Here is a 19,729-nt window from a genome sequence, read left to right as displayed (position 1 = left end):
GGCAGAGGACGTAGAGCGTGCAGCGCCCCCTGGTGTATCCTCGCCCCCAGAACATCCGAGGATGGTGAGGTGGGGATCGGCTGGCACGCGGACACTGCTTGGAAGGTTCTGCAGTTAGGTACCACCAGGCAGCGCATTACCCATACATGTGGGTATGTGGACTCAGCTCGAAGAACTCCAGTTACAGCTACCCTTCCGTACTTGGTCGTCCGTGAGCAGCAAAGCCCACTGAGAGCCCTGGACAGAGGCTGCGTGCGTGCTGTGTCTGGCACAGCTTTGATTGAACACTGGCAGCTCCGAGGTCATTTTTCCCTGGCGCAGTGTCGCCCAAAGGGGCCGAGAACATTGCAGAGCACGGTGGTGTGTACCGCAGAAGGGGGATTGTTTTGCTTTTGGTCATTAGACTGTCTGTCTGTCTGCCTGTCTGTCTAGGCAGTGCCCTCACCATAAGATCCACGTGCTTGGGACCAGATTCTGCCGCTCTCCCTCTTGCTGAGGAACACCTTCGTCCCGGTCTAGTCATGTTGATTGCAGTGCAAGCGTGCCAAGGGCCATGGCAGCCCTCAGCTAGTATTGGTGAAATGACAGCTGAAGAATTTTTCATGTGGTCCCTGAGAATCGCATTGGATTCTTGGTCTGAGTCTGTTAGTGAGCAGCCGGCACCCTGCCTGACCCACCCTGTTCACAAAGGCAAATGCCAGACAGCAACATTTGAGTCATTCGCTCTGGCAGGCTCAGAACTTGGGCCCATCCTGCTCCCTAGCTGCAAAGAGCAGATTCCCCCACCTGTGAAAGCTCAGCCTGGAGAAACGCCCCGTCTCACCGAAACAGCCAGGGGCCCCTGCCCATAGCTCAGCTTTGGGCTCAGTGTTTCTAAGTGTCAGTTGAAGAGAGGGGGTCTTGTGTCGACGTACGTACGTGTTCCCCGGTGAGCTTGTTCGCCGAGGCTGGCTTGGCTGGAGGTAAGAGCCATCTCCCTCTGCAGGGTTGCATGCTGTGTCTGCTCTGGTGGGGCAAGGGGGAGACCGTCTACAAACAAGAACTACTGACCGGTGGGTCTCCTCTTCCCCACGCTTCTCCCCTTCAGCGCCTTTCAAACTACTGGCTATTTGGTCAGATCGGCCAGAGTCTGGAATGAGAAGAGCAGGCTGCCTTTACCCACTGGCCTGGCAGCTAGTTTGCCTCCTTGCTGCCTGGCAGGTGGAGACATCCCACTGCCTGCCTGGATATCAGGGTATAGGAGGCAGGAGAGGAGAGGGGAGGGCACCAGGTACTGCTCAAGGACGGTATCTTATGAAATACAGAGGTGAGTGCGAGGCTGAGAATCTTCTCTCCTCAAAGCACTTGGCAAACATTAGCCCCCTGCCCTGCGCCTGTTTCAAACCCAATGTTCAGGCTTCCACAGCCAAGTGGCCCACCGCGTTGCCGGGGCAGGGCCTTGCCAACCTGCATTTGCCAGCTGAGCCCTAATCCACAGTGCCACAGACACAGTGCAGCTCAGCCGCCCTCATGCTGGCTGCCTGGCTAGTGAATTCTCAGCCTCGTGGTGACGTGGCATGATTTGCACCACTGATGTGCTGAGAGACCCCGGTCCGAATCGGGTGCTGGGCTGGCACGTCCAAAGGCCCGGTCCCTGCCTCGAAGCACTCGCAGGCGACATATGAAGGGTGGAGGGGAGGGAGACAGTCCAGCAGACAGTGACAACGTGGAATCGTTTCCTGAGGACTAAATCGACAAAGCAAGCAGCCGTGCCACGCCCCAGTGCTCCGGTACTTGTCTGTGGATATCTGGGGGGTGTAGACTGAAAGGTGGGCAGAAAGCGTTTGGGGTGGATTGTTGTCCAGCTGTAACTAGGAGGAAGGGGCTCACGCAGAATGTGAGGAGGGGGGGGTCTCTCCAGAGGAGCACTCAGGCTGTGAAGTCAGCCCCACAAAGGTGCGTGGAAGCCCTGTCACTTGGGACCTTTACATCTAGGCTGGACAAAGCACTAGAAAGGTTCCCTGGGGGTAGCCCCACGCTGGCCCTGGGGATGAACTGGGTGACCAGATGGGGCGTTCTGGGGCAAAGGGAGGAAACCAGACGCACACCATCCTTTGTTCCTCCCAGGGATTTGTTGGGGTCACATATTGTCATTGCATGAGGCCTGGCCTGAGTGTGATTCAGACCTGGATCTGCGCCTAGCGCCCCACCCCCAGTTGTATCTTTGCATAATGATTGCAGCATCCCTCGTTCCCTGCAAGATGCTTGCAGACTTCTGGGGCCTGCACTGATGACCAGGACCTCCAAGAGGCTCCTTTTATCCGAGACTGGAGAGAGAGATTTAGAGCTGCCTCCTGGGCTCAGAGCGGCTCCTCTTTGCTTGCTGTCACAGTGGGTTAAAGGACCTTTCCCTCCTACTGTCACTGCACCATGAAACGCCTCTGGACTTCATCAGACGTGTGAAAGCAGTCCTACTGCCCGCTGCTGGCCCCCCGCCCTGAAGGCTGGGGACGTGGGGAGCTAGAGCAGCGTTGCTCCCCCCATGGGAAAGGGGATGAGATGCGCTCCGGCCTGGACCAAACTCGAGCAATAACCTGCCATTGCACCACAGTCTCTCGCCCTAACTCATCATAGCGATGCCCAGTCCTGCCCCAGTGACACCCAGCGACCATGAAAGCCCAGGAGAGGGCGCAGCAGGGCCATGCTCAGTTCTGTACGTGCTATCGAACGTGATTTGAGGAGCGGCTGCTCCGAGGAGCACGGGCAGTGTCTCTTTAAGGAACACGTAATGGTGGGGAACCTGCTGTTTGACCCAGAACTAGCGTCTCGGTGATATTGCCGAGAGCCGGTCCCCTTGCTGCGCTGCGCATCCTGAGTGCGCTGCCAGGCGCTGCCCCCTCCTGAGACAGCAATGCTTTAATCCTGGCTGGAGCTCTGCACGAACCACGGGAGGCCAAGCTGGGTGATTTACAACAGCCCTGACCTGTCGAACGCCAGAAAACTTACAGATAACACAGTGTCTTCCAGGCTCCCGCTGCACGCCCAGACAGGCTGGGCCATCTCCTCCAGGGGGCGATCTGCTCCCCACCTACCCCCCTACTCCCACCCGCCCCCTGCAGGACGCCCCCCAATGCATGCAGAGCTGGCTGCTCCCTCAGTGCCCCTCCTCACAATCAGGCTGCTGTATCTCCTTGCCATCCACAGCAGTGTGTGCCTAAGCCACATCTGTCACACACAGCCCAGGTCTGAGGGCGGGTTATTAGGAGCAGGGTGTAATTTGTGTCAGGGCTGAGCCCTGGCACCTCTGGGCCCGGCAGGGCTGGGCCTCGGCACCTCTGGGTTTGCTGCATCAGTTATGAAGTAAAAAAATGTCTTGAACCCCAGCCCCTCTTTCGTTACAAATGAAGCCCTGTTCGGGAGTGTCCAATCAGTATGGACTGTAGCCCGGATGGGCCTGCCTGGATGAATGGGGTCGTCTCCGGACAGTGCCTGAAGCCCTCCCGCCAGGCTGCGCCCAGCAGGACCCGGCGAGCCCACGCTCTGCTATCTGAGGGCAGGTGAGGTGGCTCGCTGAAGGCTCTGTGGGGGAGCGGGGCTGGGAACAGGAGTGGAGCTGCGCCTCAAGGATGCCCTCCCCATGGTCCAGGAGTCCGGGACAGCTCCCAGTGCACCATTGGCTGTCACCAAGCGGCACCGGGCCTCGCCCTCCGCCATGGGCTTAGCCTCAGGCACATGATGTGGTCCCGGATTCCCTGGGCTTCGCACTCAGTCGCTGAATTTCCTCCCAAGCCGGTGACGCCGGCTCTGCGGCGGCACCGGAGACTAGTAACTGCCTCTGTCCCGCTCTCGGCTGATAGGTAAGAGGCTCTCTTGCTTTTACAGCAGTGGCCTCTCCTGACGTCCTGGGTAGCTTTTCTGCTCTCACTGCTACTTCTGCATAAACATGAACCCCGGCTTTGGGGCAGGTCAGGCTCAGCAGGCAGGATGCTGAGTTTGTTGCTTTGGTTTGCCTTGCCTGCTTTAACCGCGACTCGCTGTCTGGAGAGTGTATCGGTGCAGGATTCTCACCCTGGGAGCCAGTGCATCCAGTGTGGCTGTGACTGAGTGGGAGTTTTCTGTAATATTTTGTGTTAATAGTGTGTGTGCCTCAGTTTCCCCAATATGCTGCGTTGTTACCTAGGTAGCAGGGAAAGGTCTTTTATTCTCTGCAGATCCAGGTGTGCTGGACACTGACTGTCTGGGGCCTGCCTCCCTCCCCCAATCCTCCCTGCATGTCCATGGACAGTCCCAGGTTTCAGACAAGTAGCCATGTTAGTCTGTATCAGCAAAAACCAATGTGATCTATGCCATCATGTGCCAGCAATGCCCCTCTGCCATGTACATTGGCCAAACTGGACAGCCTCTGTGCAAAAGAATAAATGGATACAAATCAGACATCAAGAATTATAACATTCAAAAATCAGTCGGCCATCACTTCAATCTCCCTGGACACTCAATAACAGACTTAAAAGTGGCCATTCTTCAACAACAAAAACTTCAAAAACAGACTCCAACAAGAAACTGCAGAACTGGAATTAATTTGTAAACTGGACACCATCAAATTAGGCCTGAATAAAGACTGGGAGTGAATGGGTCACTACAAAAACTAATTTTCCCCTGCTGATACTCACACCTTCTTATCAACTGTTTGAAATGGGCCAGCTTGTTTACATTGGTCTCATTAGCACTACAAAGGTGCTTTCCCCCCCTCCCTTGAGATTCACCCCTTCTTGTCAACTGTTGAGAATAGTCCACTTCCACCTTAATTGAATTGGCTCGTTAGCACTGACCCCCCGCCCCCACTTGGTAAGGCAACTCCCATCTTTTCATGTGCTGTGTATTTATATCTGCCTCTGTATTTTCCACTGCATGCATCTGAGGAAGTGGGTTTTAGCCCATGAAAGCTTATGCCTAAATAAATTTGTTAGTCTCCAAGGTTTCAGAGTGGTAGCCAGGTTAGTCTGTATCAGTAAAAAGAAAGAGGAGTCCTTGTGGCACCTTAGAGACTAACAAATTTATTTGGGCATCAGCTTTCATGGGCTAAAACCCACTTCATCAGATGCATGCAGTGGAAAATACAGTCAGAAGATATATATACACAGAGAACGTGAAACAATGGGTGTTGCCATAACAACTCAAATGTTAGAGTTGGTATGGCAACATCCATTTTTTCCACTCCATGCATCTGATGAAGTGGGTTTTAGCCCACGAAAGCTGATGCCCAAATAAATGTGTTAGTCTCTAAGGTGCCCCAAGGACTCCTTCCAGAAGACAGTGGCCACTCCAATTGCCAAGAGATTTGTTACCTAGCAACTAATGACCATGGATGGCCCATGCCTCTTCAAGAAGCCAGCTAGGTGTGACCAGCAGGCGAACAAAGGGCTGAGGAGGAGCTAGGGGACAATGTTTGCCCAGGGACAAGAACAAAGGAAGGAGGAGGGGCCAGGTGACAGGATGTTAAGGGTGGGCTGCTGGAAGTCTGAGACTCTCCTGAATAGAACAAAAGAGGGATCAGGGCTGACCAAGGTGGACCAGACTGTAACTTCCTGCTCTCGGTACTACCCAAGGCCTGCCTAGCTCTGTTCCACGCCCCTCATAACCCTCCTGCTGTAACCGTGCCGGCTGCGGCCCTGCAGGGGCTGGAGGTGGGGGGCATTGCGCCCCTTGGGGGTCCAAGTCTCTCTCAGGTGGACTCGCTGGAGGGAGCTCACGGCATGACCCAGGGGTGCTGAAGACTCAGTCCACGGGGGCGGTGAAGCTTCCCCTAGTGGCAGAGCGAGCCCCTGGGTGGGGTCTGGCTCCCTGAAAGGGACAGTGACAGTGACTCATACAGGAAACTCTCCCAGCTCCCCAGATAGTGGCCCCCGGGACCCTGGTAGGCCAGCTCAAGGGCTCTGCCTGCTGAGCAAGCTGCAGCCCAGAAACCTCAGAGAGCCAGGCCAGGGCTTTCCTGCCCAGCGGAGAAGGAGCCCCCCATTCTGGGAGCTGCCCAGCCGCGCTGGCCACGCTTAGGGCCTCTGCCCAGCTTGGATTTCTCTTTGTGGGTCCCTGTGAGGGGCTGTGGGATGCGGCCGGTGGAGACCCGAAGCCGGCCGGCGTGTGACACATCAGACGCCTCCTTGTGCTGCTTGAGCTCCCAGCAGGGAGTAGCCGCCCCCGAGTCCTGCCCCCAGCGGCTGGAGGAGCCGTTCGTCACGGAGTGGCTGCAGACGGCCCACTCAGGGGTGCGCCTACCTGGCGGCTGCAGCCGGAGAACTCTGCGTCGCGGTACCCGGCCGTCGGGGTGGCGCTGTGCCCTCGCCCTCCGAGCCCCTCCCATGGTGGCACTCCCCCCCCCCGGTCCTTCTCACCACCCCCGGCTAGAGTCAGAGCGCTCGGTGTGTGCTCACCTCACACCCCTGTTATCTCCGTCTCCGGGATTTGGTTTCTAGTTAGCTAGCAGGGCCCTTAGACTCCTCTGCCTTCCTCAGCTCGTCCAAGAGAGGTCTCCTCAAATGGGACACAGCCGCCCCCGGCTCGGGGAGATTGTCCTCCTCTGCCAGACATGCCGTGACTCTGAGGTCCTCCAGATGGAGCTGGGCCAGACCTGCGCTCCGGCACTGAGGCAGCCCCAGTCCCATGCTCTGCCATCGACTCCAGTACTGTCCGTCTGGTACTGACGGCATCGGCACCAGCTAGTTCCACGCCATCAGCGTACCATGGAGCGCCAGGAGGGCAGGCAGCGCTGCGGGACTGCAGCCCTTGGACTGAGCCGGAAAGTTCACAAAGTGCAGGAAATCCCCAAGCTCCGTCACCACCGCAACACTGGTCTGAACACGTTAGCAATGAGTGGGGCTGCATCACCATGTGACTGAGAGCAGCACGCGGCCCCCTCTGTCAAGGGGCAGAGCGTGCAGTGTCACGGCGTCCCCGGGCGATGCTCTGGAGCTGCTCCCTATGAAGCCAGGCAGGACTCTGGGGGAGCCTCCTCTCTGTGAGCAGCCTGTTTGCAGGACACACAGCTCACCCGGCTCCACCTTCCTGGATCTGACCTCGGAGCATTCAGCCTCCTCTGCCCCTCCGGGCACTTCCCCCAGCGAGTCCGCTCAGGCGGGGCTCCTGGGGAAGCCAGAGGGTCTTGCCCCCCAACTCCGCAGTCAGACGGGACTCTCAGCCAGCCAGTAAAACAGAAGGTTTATTAGACGACAGGAACATGGTCTAAAACAGAGCTTGTAGGTGCAGAGAACAGGACACCTCAGCTGGGTCCATTTTGCGGGGCAGTGAGCCAGACAACCACGTCTGCACTTCACTCCTCGTCCCCAGCCAGCCCCCAACTCCTCCTCCAGCCTTTGTCCCATGGGGCTGGGAGTTTCTGGCCTTTCCAGGCCTCTCTCTCTTACAAACTTCAGAGCTGGCCAGCGTGGAGTTAAACGGCTCCCTCCCGGTGTTGGGGGCAGGGTCACCAGGTGTGCTCCTCCTACAACTCTCACTCCATTAGAAGTGGGCAATGGATCTATTTCCCCATCTGGTTTCTCCTGATCCCCCGTTAGGCGTGCTGTGACCTTCCCAGCCATGTTCTGCCAGCTGCAGCGCTTCAACATCTGGCCTGCTCAGTTGCAGATGTTGTTCCGTGTCTCCAGGGTAGGTGCCATGAAACTCCGGAGACCTGCCTGCTTCAGCTGAAGCCGCCAGTGCCATGGCTTTGCAGGCAGGTTCGTCCCACCCTGGATTTATTGTTCCCACCCGAGCGGGAAGTGAAAAGAGAAGCGAGAACTCCAAAGGGATGGCTCTTGGTTTCTGACTCAGCAGCTCCTCTCCCTCCCTGCGGCCGCCATGGCCTGGGCTCTGTCAGACGGAGGCGATGAGAGGAGAGATTTCAGGCTGCTCCTCCATCTGCTCCACGCCACAGGAAGCAGCAGCCGGCCTGCTTGGAAAGAGCCAGAGCCAGGCTCCAAACCTGCTGCTTTGCATTTAGTGTCCCCTGCTGTGCAGTCAGGTCTTCCCACGTCCCAGCATGGATCTCACCTCCTCCGTCACCCTGATGGCGACTGTCCGGCCGTCATCCAGAAAACGGAGACATAGCAAGCCTGGTGGGACCAGCAGAGAGGGAATTCAGCTGGTGGGACCCAAGGAGGCGCAGCCCGTGTGACTGCTCCCCAGCTCCAGTGCCTGGCTGTACAGCTCAACCCCTCCGGCCCCGCCAGCAACTCAGCCCAGCTCACAGAACAAGTGGTAAAAAGAACAGGAGGACTTGTGGCACCTTAGATTAGAGACGAACCGATTTATCTGAGCATGAGCTTTCGTGAGCTACAGCTCACTTCATCGGATGCATGCCGTGGAAAATACAGTGGGGAGATTTTATATACACAGAGAACATGAAACAATGGGTGTTACCATACACACTGTAACCAGAGTGATCAGGTAAGGTGAGCTATTACCAGCAGGAGAGAAAAAGAACCTTTTGTAGTGATAATCAAGCCATAATCAAGCCATTTCCAGCATTTGACAAGAACGTGGGAGGAACGGGGATGGGGGAGAAACAAACATGGGGAAATAGTTTTACTTTGCGTAATGACCCATCCACTCCCAGTCTCTATTCAAGCCTAATGTAATGGTGTCCAGTTTGCAAATTAATTCCAATTCAGCAGTCTCTCGTTGGAGTCTGCTTTTGAAGTTTTTGTTGTTGAAATATTGCCACTTTTAGGTCTGTAATCGCGTGACCAGAGAGATTGAAGTGTTCTCCGACTGGTTTTTGAATGTTATAATTCTTGACGTCTGATTTGTGTCCATTTATTCTTTTACGTAGAGACTGTCCAGTTTGACCAATGTACATGGCAGAGGGGCATTGCTGGCCCATGATGGCGTAGATCACATTGGTGGATGTGCAGGTGAACGAGGCCCTGACAGTGTGGCTGATGTGATTAGGCCCTGTGATGGTGCCCCTGAATAGACATGTGGGCACAGCTGGCAACGGGCTTTGTTGCAAGGACAGGTTTGTAAAATGCCACTGACTGCCTGGGGAATAGACATGAGGAGCAAGTTACTGAAGCCCAACGTATAAATGTGTCTTGGGCTCACATTCGTTTGTTTCTGGAGAAGGAAGGATAGAGGGAGCTAGTGACAAATTCGGCCGATGGGATTAAGATCCCGCTGGAAAGGGGCCCTCTCCTGTCCCGACAAGAATGCTGGAGTGGGAGCCGTTTGCCACGTGTCTCACAAAGATCCCCACAAGTGTATCACGCCCGGAAGCAAACCACTGGCTGTCTCCGCTGCTGGACTGTCCCCTTTGCAGGCAGGCGTACATGCTGTTCTGTCCTGGGCACGAGATGGGCTGGTTGGCTGGGCACCCGTGGGGCTGCACAGAGCTTCCATGTGCTATTCAGCTGCCTCTGCTGGTTACAGCCCGAGGGGCTGAGCGGCTATGGGTCTGTTACTAGCGTTCTGGTCACAGCTACATGTGGTTAGTGCACAATTGAACAGATGCAGCCGTGCTGCCAAGCAACTTCGCTCTGTCTAGGAGAGGTCAGGGGGTTATGCTGTAACCATGCTGGAGACAGGAGGATCTGGTTAATAGGTCTGTCTGAAGGGCTGATTAACCAGCCCCATTTCCAACAGCTTAAGTTTCTAAAAGCTCCTGCAATGAATTAAAGGGTGAAGAGAGATAAAATGAGACCCTCTGGGTTTTCCTTGTCTAATGGAAAGCTCCTGGGCCCTCGTTGGCCCCATGGCACTCGGTAGATATGGTCGGCCCTAAGTCTACAAATCACATCACTTGAGGCAGCTGCCCTTCCGGCCCATAAATCAGGTTTCCTAGCCAGAAAAGCTGCGGAAGCACTGAGCTGCTTTCTTTGCTCGGGTGCTTGCTGCCAGCAGCTCCACCGAGGGACTTAGGGCCAGCACAGGTTAATGGCTCTGCAAAGTAGTTAGAGCAAGAAAGCTTCTTCCCTTCCCCGGGGACCAATACCTGAGCCGATTCCTTTCTGTTAGCTTAGTCCAACGTTACATCTGTGACTGGCTCTGTCCTCACAGCTGAAGGGCCCCTCCCCCCACATAGACCCTGCTGGCGTGCTCTAAACGGTACCTAGTTCACATTAACAAATGAGATGATCTTTTAGAGCACACCAGCAGGGTCTGCATGGTGCACTTAGAGCCCTTTACAAATCACACACACACACACACCCCAAGCACTTTACTGCACTGTCTAGACAAGGCCTGAGATCTCTGTAAGGTATTGGGCTTAGCCCTGTGTGGCATTCCGATTAAAACCCCGTAGAGAGCACGAACTGCAGAACTGGTTGATTGGTAAACAATGATGGGGACAGGTCAGTTCTACAGATCGGCCTGGATCGCTGGGTAAGGGGCCTCGTCAAACAACATTCACATTAATACAGCTGCAGGCAAGGTCATACACCTAGGAACAGAGTGTAAGTGTAGACTGACAAGGAGCAGGGCACAAACCCCAAACTGCTCATATGGTCTATAATTAGCTGTCACCAACCCAGTGACAAGTGTGAACTCCTAAAGCATTATAACAGTCTGACCACGGAGTCACAGACAGTCCCTTGGGCACTCCGCCTACTTGCCACCCAGGCAAGCTGGACTATGTGATAGATGGTCACTTTACACCAAAAATCACAACAGTGTCAGGTTACCGCCAGTCCCAAAGGACATGTCTCTTACCCCAGGTCAATTGTACTCAGATCTCAAACCAAAGACAATGCTTGTAGCCAATCCTGTAATGCTAACTAAAGATTTATTAACTAGGAAAAAGAAATGAGAGTTATTGACAAGGTTAAAACAGTTAAACACTCCCTTCCCCCCAGCCTCCCCAACACAAATGACATGTAGTCTTAGGGTCCAAAAGGTAATAAATAGATGGTGCTATAATATGCAAGTGCTATATGTCCTTAGGGCTTACCTGAGCCAGGCAGCTTGGGGATCCCTTGCTTATGCTTAGAAATATCACATCTCCGCATTCCAAGCCGCATAGAGAGAACAATTCTTCCTTGACAGGGATTTTCATGCCCTTTTCCCAGCATTCAAGCTATGATGGGACAAGGGTTTGTGCACATGCCCTCTTCATGGGTGTGGCGGAAACCATCAACAAAGTCTTTTATCCACTGATGTTCCACAGTGGCTTGTCTGGTGTCTCTTGCGCCTTCTCTTGTTGGGGAGAAGATGTCACCTCTTGTGGTAAACGACCATTACACGCTTGGTGATGCGTCTCTCCTGGCTGTGGGGTTTTACTGTTTTAGCAAACACTTTTACAGTTACAGAGCAAACGCTTAAATAGTGCCTTAACCTGGGACACAGCTACTCCAGGGAAGATTAATACATGCAGCATCCTATAAGCATTTCATAATATCTGAACACTAAACACATTCTTCCAACACTAACGTCTGTTTTAACAACACTAACACGTAAGTGAGGCAGACTGTTTCCAGCGACGTATTTGTCAGGTCCAGAGAGGCCTAGGGGCCTCGGCATGAGCTGGCATCTGGTCTGCCAGTGTCACAGTAGGTCACACTTTTGAGATGGGGATCTGTATCCTGAGATGCAGCGACACGAGAAAGGACTTAATAACCAGTTAAGCATGAGTTCCCAGTGACTGAGCATGATCCACAGAGGTAGAAGTAGGTCATAACAAGAAGGAGCCGGGAGCTGGTATTTCCTCTGTATACAGCCTTAGTGAGCCCGGTACTGGAATTCTCTCTCCAGTTCTAGTGTCCACACTTCCAAAAGGGTGGATACAAATTGGAAGGATTCAGGAAAGAGCTACAAGCAGGAGCCAAGGCCTGGGCCACAGGGCTGATAGCAAGAGCCTTCAGGAACTTGGTCTAGTTAACTTGTCCGAGAGAAGCTGGAGAGGTGACTCGATCACAGTCAATAAGTACCGACCTGGGACAGGGATTTCTTTAACCTCCTGATCCTGGAGCATCCCGTTGCGGGACTGCCTTGTCAGCCTCCTCCCGGCCCTGCCCAAGATGGCCATCCACCCACCAGGCCAGGAGGAGGAAGCTTGACCGGGGCTCTGGGGCCTATTTCCCCCTCCTTATGCAGTCATCGCTCCAGGCAGAGTTCCTCTGGGCAGTGTCCACTGACCCCTAGGCACCTGTGAGGAGCAGTGGACACCATCAGGGTCTCTGCCCAGTGTTCCCCTCTGGCTCCTTGTTTTCATCCCCTGACCTCACATTCACTCCTGTTTTCTCCTGTGTCGTCCCGTGTTATCAGCTGGAGCCTGAGTTTAGTGAGAGGCCGGCCTCTAGTTATGGGTGGGCCAGACCTGCCTGCCCCAGTTCCACAAACTCTGCCAGTCCCAGTCTCCTCTCGGTGTCTCTCCCATCCTCTTCCAGCTGCAGTCTCCCCGGCTGCTCTCCCCTCCCCTCTGCATTTGAGCAGGCAGCTGCCTCCTCCCTGCTGCCTGGGCACCCCCAGGGTTCACTGAGCACACAGGCAAGCCAGGCGCCCGGCCCCACCCGGAGACGGAGCATGCTGGCTCGCTCTGTGGGGCAGGCCCAGGCCCAGCCAGGTTCCACGGCCGTGCCATCAGGCATGACGCCTGCTCAGGGATGGCAGAAGCTTCAAAGATTTTTGCTGTAAAACTTTGAGGCATCTCTAGGGTTGCCAGGCATCCGGCTTTCGGCTGTTAAAAGTCCGGTCGGCAGCGCAGCCGAGGCCTGGGGCTAAGGTAGGCTCCCTGTCTGCCCTAGCTCCATGCGGCTCCTGGAAGCAGCTACTGGGTCCTCGTGGCCTCTAGGCGCATGGGCAGCCAGGGAAACTCTGCACGCTGCCGCCGCCCTGCATGCTGGCTCCGCAGCTCCCATTGGACAGGAATGGGAGCTGTGAGGGCAACACCTGCAGGCGCGAGGGCAGTGAGCTGAGCCTCCCTGGCTGCCCATGCGCCTAGGAGCCGCCGGGACCCCACACCCCCTCCCGCACCCCACTCCCTGCCCCAGCCCAGAGCCCTCACCCTGCACCCCTCATCCCTGGTCCCACCCCAGATCCCTCACCCCCTCCCGCACCCCACTCCCTGCCCCAGCCCAGAGCCCTCACCCTGCACCCCTCATCCCTGGTCCCACCCCAGATCCCTCACCCCCTCCCGCACCCCACTCCCTGCCCCAGCCCAGAGCCCTCACCCTGCACCCCTCATCCCTGGTCCCACCCCAGATCCCTCACCCCCTCCCGCACCCCACTCCCTGCCCCAGCCCAGAGCCCTCACCCTGCACCCCTCATCCCTGGTCCCACCCCAGATCCCTCACCCCCTCCCGCACCCCACTCCCTGCCCCAGCCCAGAGCCCTCACCCTGCACCCCTCATCCCTGGTCCCACCCCAGATCCCTCACCCCCTCCCGCACCCCACTCCCTGCCCCAGCCCAGAGCCCTCACCCTGTACCCCTCATCCCTGGTCCCACCCCAGATCCCTCACCCCCTCCCGCACCCCACTCCCTGCCCCAGCCCAGAGCCCTCACCCTGCACCCCTCATCCCTGGTCCCACCCCAGATCCCTCACCCCCTCCCGCACCCCACTCCCTGCCCCAGCCCAGAGCCCTCACCCTGCACCCCTCATCCCTGGTCCCACCCCAGATCCCTCATCCCCTCCCGCACCCCACTCCCTGCCCCAGCCCAGAGCCCTCACCCTGCACCCCTCATCCCTGGTCCCACCCCAGATCCCTCACCCCCTCCCGCACCCCACTCCCTGCCCCAGCCCAGAGCCCTCACCCTGCACCCCTCATCCCTGGTCCCACCCCAGATCCCTCACCCCCTCCCGCACCCCACTCCCTGCCCCAGCCCAGAGCCCTCACCCTGCACCCCTCATCCCTGGTCCCACCCCAGATCCCTCACCCCCTCCCGCACCCCACTCCCTGCCCCAGCCCAGAGCCCTCACCCTGCACCCCTCATCCCTGGTCCCACCCCAGATCCCTCACCCCCTCCCGCACCCCACTCCCTGCCCCAGCCCAGAGCCCTCACCCTCCACCCCTCATCCCTGGTCCCACCCCAGATCCCTCACCCCCTCCCGCACCCCAACCCAGCCCAGTGAAAGTGAGGCAGGGTGGGTGGGGCCTCTGGGAAGGGGCGGGGCCTCTGGGAAGGGGCGGGGCAGGGGTGTTCTGTTTTGTGCGATTAGAAAGTTGGCAGCCCTGGGCGTCTCTGCTGAGCATGTGCAGGCTGAGGTTTTTCAGAGAGTTTATAACATGGCTACATGTGGGCGGATTTTCAGGGGAGCCACCCACAGGCCCTGTTCCGAAGGGGGGGTGCTGGGGTTCCTTTAACATTACAAAACCCAGGATCTTGCCCTTCTCGGAGTCTAGGGTGCAGCTGAGCCGCAGGATGGAAAGGTCCCAGCAGCGGTGAGCCTGGGGCAGCCCCCAGGCATGGGAAGCTGCAGCCCAAATGGTTCAAGCTTAGCGAGGGTCGTACAGCGGGGGGCAGGGGGTCTCTGCTCCCAGCCCAGCGGGGAGCGGAGGAGGTGACATGTCAGTTCTTCTCTCTCGGCAGGATTACTGGCTCTCGCTCCTGTTCAAGCACCTGGCTGGGCCCAAGGTGCTGGCCGTCCACGTGGCAGGGCTCCAACGGGAGCCGCGGCCCGGCAGAGTTATTCGAGACAAGCTCCGCATCTACGCTCACTGCACCAGCTCCCACAAGTCAGTCCCCCGGCCAGGCTTGGCTGCTCCTTGCACGACTCCGCCGGCAGCCCAGGGCGGCGAGGCCGTGGGGCCTCTGAGCTGCACCCCAGAAATATTCCGGACAGGCTTGGCGCTCGCTGCCCGGGGCTGCTGGGTCAGGCGCACTCGGTGCCGCTGGGGGAGCAGAGGGGGTGCAGGATGGGGGGGCTGTAGGGGGCTGGCCCCCCTCGGAAGGTGCTTTGGGAATGGGGCTGCCCCGTGCCATGTGAGTGAGCAGAACAGGGGGTTCCTGCAATGGCAGCGGGCCCCCGAGCAGAGAGAGTGAGACTGGGGGGTTGGGCACAAGCCCAGCACGGGAGATCAAGGGAGTGGATTTCAACCAGGCCCCAGAGGGTCGGGTTACACTGCCCTCCGCTGACAGGGAGCTGCCTGGTGGCTGGATCGGTGATAAGCTCTTTCAAAGGGTCCCACAGGGGAGGGGGGTGGGCCTGCCATCTCCACGGACACAAGTTCCTATTGTGGCCAAGGGGAGGCCGTTCGGTTACATATTCCAGATGCTTTCAACATCCCCCACCCTGTAGGAAACCTTGTCCAGTAACTAACAGGTGCAGCCCGCTCTCCGGCCCCCTTCTGGGCTGCGTGCTGGGCGAGACGGAGCACCCATGTCTTGTCTCTGTTCGGGACGTGTCCAGGGTAACGCCCGGGCACACAGAGCACTCACCTTGTTCTCAGCCTCCCCCCTTGCAATCCCCACATACCTGGGAGCTGGGGCAGGGGCTCCCCACAGCACATCCCTGTGCCCTGCCCCATTGCACAGCACAAGGGAGGTGAATCCATGGGCCCGTGCCCTTCAGTGTCTGCCTGGAAACGCCACCTCCCTGCCCCGCTCTGACCTGCAACCCAGGGGAAGCAGCATGGTGCCTGCTGCTTAAAGTGGGCAGACAACGGCAGCCACGGGGCCACGTGGGTCGGGCATGTGCGGCTACCCTGCGCTCATTAGAGGGTAAATCGAGGCCCTGAGCCCGCCCCTACCATGGCACAATGCTGCTCAGCCCAGCGCGTATTCATCCTAGCCCCTCGCTAGGCCCAGGGGATGGAAACAGGGCACAGACTTCTGTACAGATCTGGGGAGGGAGCCAGCGTCTGCCCCTGCTACACACAGCCTCTCTCCCTTTGGAGGGCTCGTGCCAACCCTGCAGTGTTACGGTGACGGCCCCCAGTTCCTGCAGTGCTGGTGTCGTCCCCTCCTGGGCTCTGCAGAAGGCCGGTTCCTAGCACAGACCCCCTGCTTAACTGGCCTCTTCGCTACATCCTGTTTTTTAAAGCTGCCTAGAACCGATGCGGTTTCCTAGTCAACATGCAGACAACCCCACCTTCATTGTCACTTTCGCTCTCAGCCACAGTTATGTCCGAGGATCCATCACCCTCTACATCATCAACCTGCATCGCTCCCGGAAGAAAATCAAGCTGGTGGGAACGCTGCGGGATAAGATTGTTCACCAGTACCTGCTGCAGCCGCATGGCAAGGACGGGCTTCACGCCCGGTGAGTGCGGACCCGGGGCTGTGCCCTGAACGCCAGCACGGGGCCTGGCAGCCAGCAGCACGGGCGCGTGGCCAGCCGCACTGCGTAGGGCTGAAGCCAGGCCATGGTGCACCACCTGCAGCCGGGCCTCGTGAACCCAGCTGACTCCTGGAACGTGCCGGTTGCCGCTTCCCGCAGCTCCCATTGGCCGGGAACGGCGAACCACGGCCACGGGGAGCTGCGGGCAGCCAGGCCTGTGGACGGCCAATGCAAACAAACTGTCTCACGGCCCGCCAGTGGATTACCCTGACAGGCCGCAGGTTGCCCACCACTGCCATAGCTCCAAGTGAGGCACCCAGATAAGGGACCGGGGGGTGGGGTGCTGAACACCTGCAGAATCTTCCCCCCCCCCCCCCCGACTCCTGCTGAAGCTGTGGGAGCTCAGCCCCCTGGGAGATCAGCTCATTGTCCTCATGCATCAGTCCCTGCAGAGGCTCCCAGCACCACCTGCTCTTTCCTTTGCCTCCTCCCATGGCCATCTTCGTGCTGGGCTCTCTCCTGCCTTTGCAGACCTGTGGCTCCTGCCTCCTGGGCAGATGCATGCAGAGTGCACAGCCCACCGGGCTCCAGGCACACACCGTGTCTGCTGGCCGCCTTTTGCCGGGCTCCCAGGCCGATGTGGAGACGCTGACCTGAGTGTGCCTCTCCTGCAGGTCCGTGCAGCTCAACGGGCAGCTGCTGGCCATGGCGGATGACGGGACACTTCCTGAGCTGAAACCTCGTCCCCTTCGTGCTGGCCGCACCCTGGTCATCCCGCCACTGACCATGAGCTTCTATGTGGTGAAGAACGTTAACGCCCTGGCCTGCCGGTACCGATAGCTCTACCCAAAAGCCGCTGGCCAAGACGAGACCTGCTGGACCTGCTTTAACCCTCCCCTGTCCTCTCGCTTCCTGCACAGAACTTGCTGCCAGTCAGTGGGGCTGTGACCTGCCCACTGCCAGGCCTGGCAGATGCAGAATGGGCCCCCCTCTCCTGGGGACTCTGCACCCGGAGGGATGTGTGTCATCACTGGCAGGTCCTGTGCCCCTTGGAGAATAACCACTCAGAGCAGAGAAGTCCCGAGCGACTCCTCCAGCGTGGCCCAAAGGCATGGCAAACCCTCCCCCCGGCAATACCTGGCCAGGCTGGCCGCTTGGCCCCAGCAGTACGAGCCAGCTTGGCCCTTGGGATTGCTGTGTCTGTGGGGAGGAAGATGACTCCACTGGTGAGACAACTGGCTCCTCTTGGAAAAGCTGAGAACTTGAGGCTCTGGTGCAGTGCCAGAGACCTGCAACTGAGAGGCAATGGTGCCCAGGAGTTGTGGGCCACACGCCCTCTTTACACCGCCAGCGTTTCTTCCACAGGACTAGTGAAAATCCAGCTGGTGAATTCGGTCTGTGCCCACGGACGACCCTGGCTCCGAGGGCTCGGATTGCAGGGGATAGCGCTGCACCAGGCCGGCTTCTTAACAGCCTCCTGGTTAGGGGAGCTGGCTTCCTGCTCTGTGGGAAGTGCGGAGACAGGGAGCTCAAGAGTTGTGTCTTAGCTGGGACAGGGAGCAGAGTCACAAACACTGCAAAGGGGATGGAGCTAACCCAGCTGGCTAGAGCCAGTCCAGCCCCTCAGAGCCTCCCCTTCCCCACGCTAACCAAGGCTGTGGAGAACTGTGGGCATCATCCCGGCTCTGCGCTCCCCTAGGGTGCTTTGCTTTTGGGCAGAGTTTGCTGGACAGAGAGTGCCAGGGGCTCTTGGCAGCTCCAGCCTGCCAGCCCCAAGGAGAAGCCAGCCTCCCGGCCACCCTTCTCCCCACACTGCTGTTCCAGTGCCCATAACGGGGTGAGCCTAGGACTGGGGAAACAAGTGGGCCAGGCTCAGTGCAGCAGGGATTTCATCGTTCACAATAGTGATGGGCTAGGCACTGACTGGTCCCCAGTGGTAGCCATTGCCCTCCGACTGCTTCTCCCCTCGGATCCTGAGAGTCAGGTCTTGGCAGCCATAGAGCACCCTGTGCCCACCCCACTGAGAGACCGAGGGCCAGAGGGATCCTGGTATCAGCCCACTGAGCCACCCAGAGCTTTCCCAGACAGAACATGCATGGGAGTAGCTCCTCCTGGCCACGAGACAGGCAAGGTGGGTGAGGGAATAGCTGTACCAGCCCCTCCGGGAGCCACGCTGCGACAGTGGCAACATGAGACGCGCTGGGGGGGCTGCAAGGAGTCGCTTCGGCCAGGCTAAGGAAGCCCGTATGGGGTCAGCCAAGCCCTGTGCAGGGGCGTTAGCCATGAGGAGTCCTGCCCCGGCACTGGCTGGGGCGCTGCGAGCCAGGCCTGCAGGAGCCTTCGCTATAAAAATGTTAATATTTAAATTATATTTTCTGAAGAAGAGAAACTTTGAGCTCTGCTAGTCTGGAAGCTGGTGGGAGGGAAGTGGGGTGGGGCACTCCTCTCCCCAGCTCACAGGAGAAGGGGGCTGAGATGATACAGGCAGGGTCACTGCTCCCCAGGGGCTTGGGGGGCATTGTTAGAGGTGTGAATATTTCCTTCCAGAAGAGATTTTATTGAGGCGTGTGGAGAGCCGGGCTCCGGGAGCTAGCTGAGATTGTGTGGGAGATGTTGGATAATAAAGGTGGGCTGTCCAACCATGCCTGGCCTCGTTTCTCCGCAGCAGCGAATGCCAGGCCTGCCGTGCCATGCTCCTTTGGTCTGTCCCAGGCCTGGAGCCGTGGCCAAGTCCCCAGCTGTAGGACGTGGCTACACAACAGAGCAGCCGCTGCTGCTCCGTGACTCAGGGACACTGGGCCCAAGTGTGTTCGCGTCACAGCCATTGTCACCCGTTTGTGCACGTGCTTCTCAGTGTCTTCTGGGGAGCTGGGCCATAGAGCCTCAGAAGGGCCTGGCTCCCAGAGAGGCCCAGCAGCCCATGCCCTCAGAGATGCCCTCGTGCCCAGAAAGCTGGGAGAAAGGAGGCGTAACTCGCCCAGTGACACAGGCACAGGTAGGACATGGCAGAGACAGCGTTACGGACCAGCCTGTACCCCTGGCAGGGGCGAGATATTGGCAGCTGGTCACTAACCCAGCGGTAACCCTGCGGTGTGAGGGCACAACCCATTCGGTGCCAACCACCTGCCTGGCTTTCTATGACCTGGCTGAGCCATTTTGCACATCACTGGGGGGCTCAGAGTTTGAGCAGTCAGTGCCAGGCTCCTTCTCAGAGTGCTGTGCCCAGAGGCTGCAGAGCCATGTGGGGTTCCAGACATGGCAGTGGGGCGTGAGGGAGCCTGTGAAGCAGGGTCCGGCTGGGGCGATAGGGTGGCGAAGGCCTGGATCCAGATCCTGGCTGGAGGGAGTGTGAATTCTGGCAAAGGGGTTCAAGGGGTTCACAGGGCAGGGACAAAGGGGACAAGGTTCTGGCTTCGGAAGTCCTGAGTGCAGGAGAGCGACTGCACCGTCCAAGCCAATGACACAGGTGAGGCCAGGAGCTGGGGCTCCAGACAGAGGGAGGTAGAGGGGTCAGTGAGTTGGGGAGAGGGAGAGCTTGGTGTCACCCA

At 58.1% G+C, this 19,729-nt stretch overlaps 1 protein-coding gene across 2 annotated transcripts in view; it reads left to right on the top strand.

Moving 5' to 3' along the window:
- HPSE2 (heparanase 2 (inactive)) overlaps window positions 1–18,808 on the top strand; it is a 272,272-nt gene extending 253,464 nt beyond the window's left edge. The window contains exons 10-12 of one of the 2 annotated variants that reach the window (XM_073354666.1): window positions 14,492–14,637; window positions 16,017–16,163; window positions 16,856–18,808. In XM_073354666.1, the coding sequence (XP_073210767.1) occupies window positions 14,492–14,637; window positions 16,017–16,163; window positions 16,856–17,021 (459 nt within the window). In that variant the 3' untranslated portion in view covers window positions 17,022–18,808. The remainder of the gene's footprint in view (window positions 1–14,491; window positions 14,638–16,016; window positions 16,164–16,855) is intronic. The other variant, XM_073354667.1, reaches the window with a different exon arrangement.
- Window positions 18,809–19,729: the final 921 nt, after the last annotated feature.

The sequence above is a fragment of the Lepidochelys kempii genome, chromosome 7 (genome assembly GCF_965140265.1).
Source record: "Lepidochelys kempii isolate rLepKem1 chromosome 7, rLepKem1.hap2, whole genome shotgun sequence".
Classification (NCBI taxonomy): Eukaryota; Metazoa; Chordata; order Testudines; family Cheloniidae; genus Lepidochelys; species Lepidochelys kempii.
This window is presented reverse-complemented; position numbering and strand designations above follow the sequence as displayed.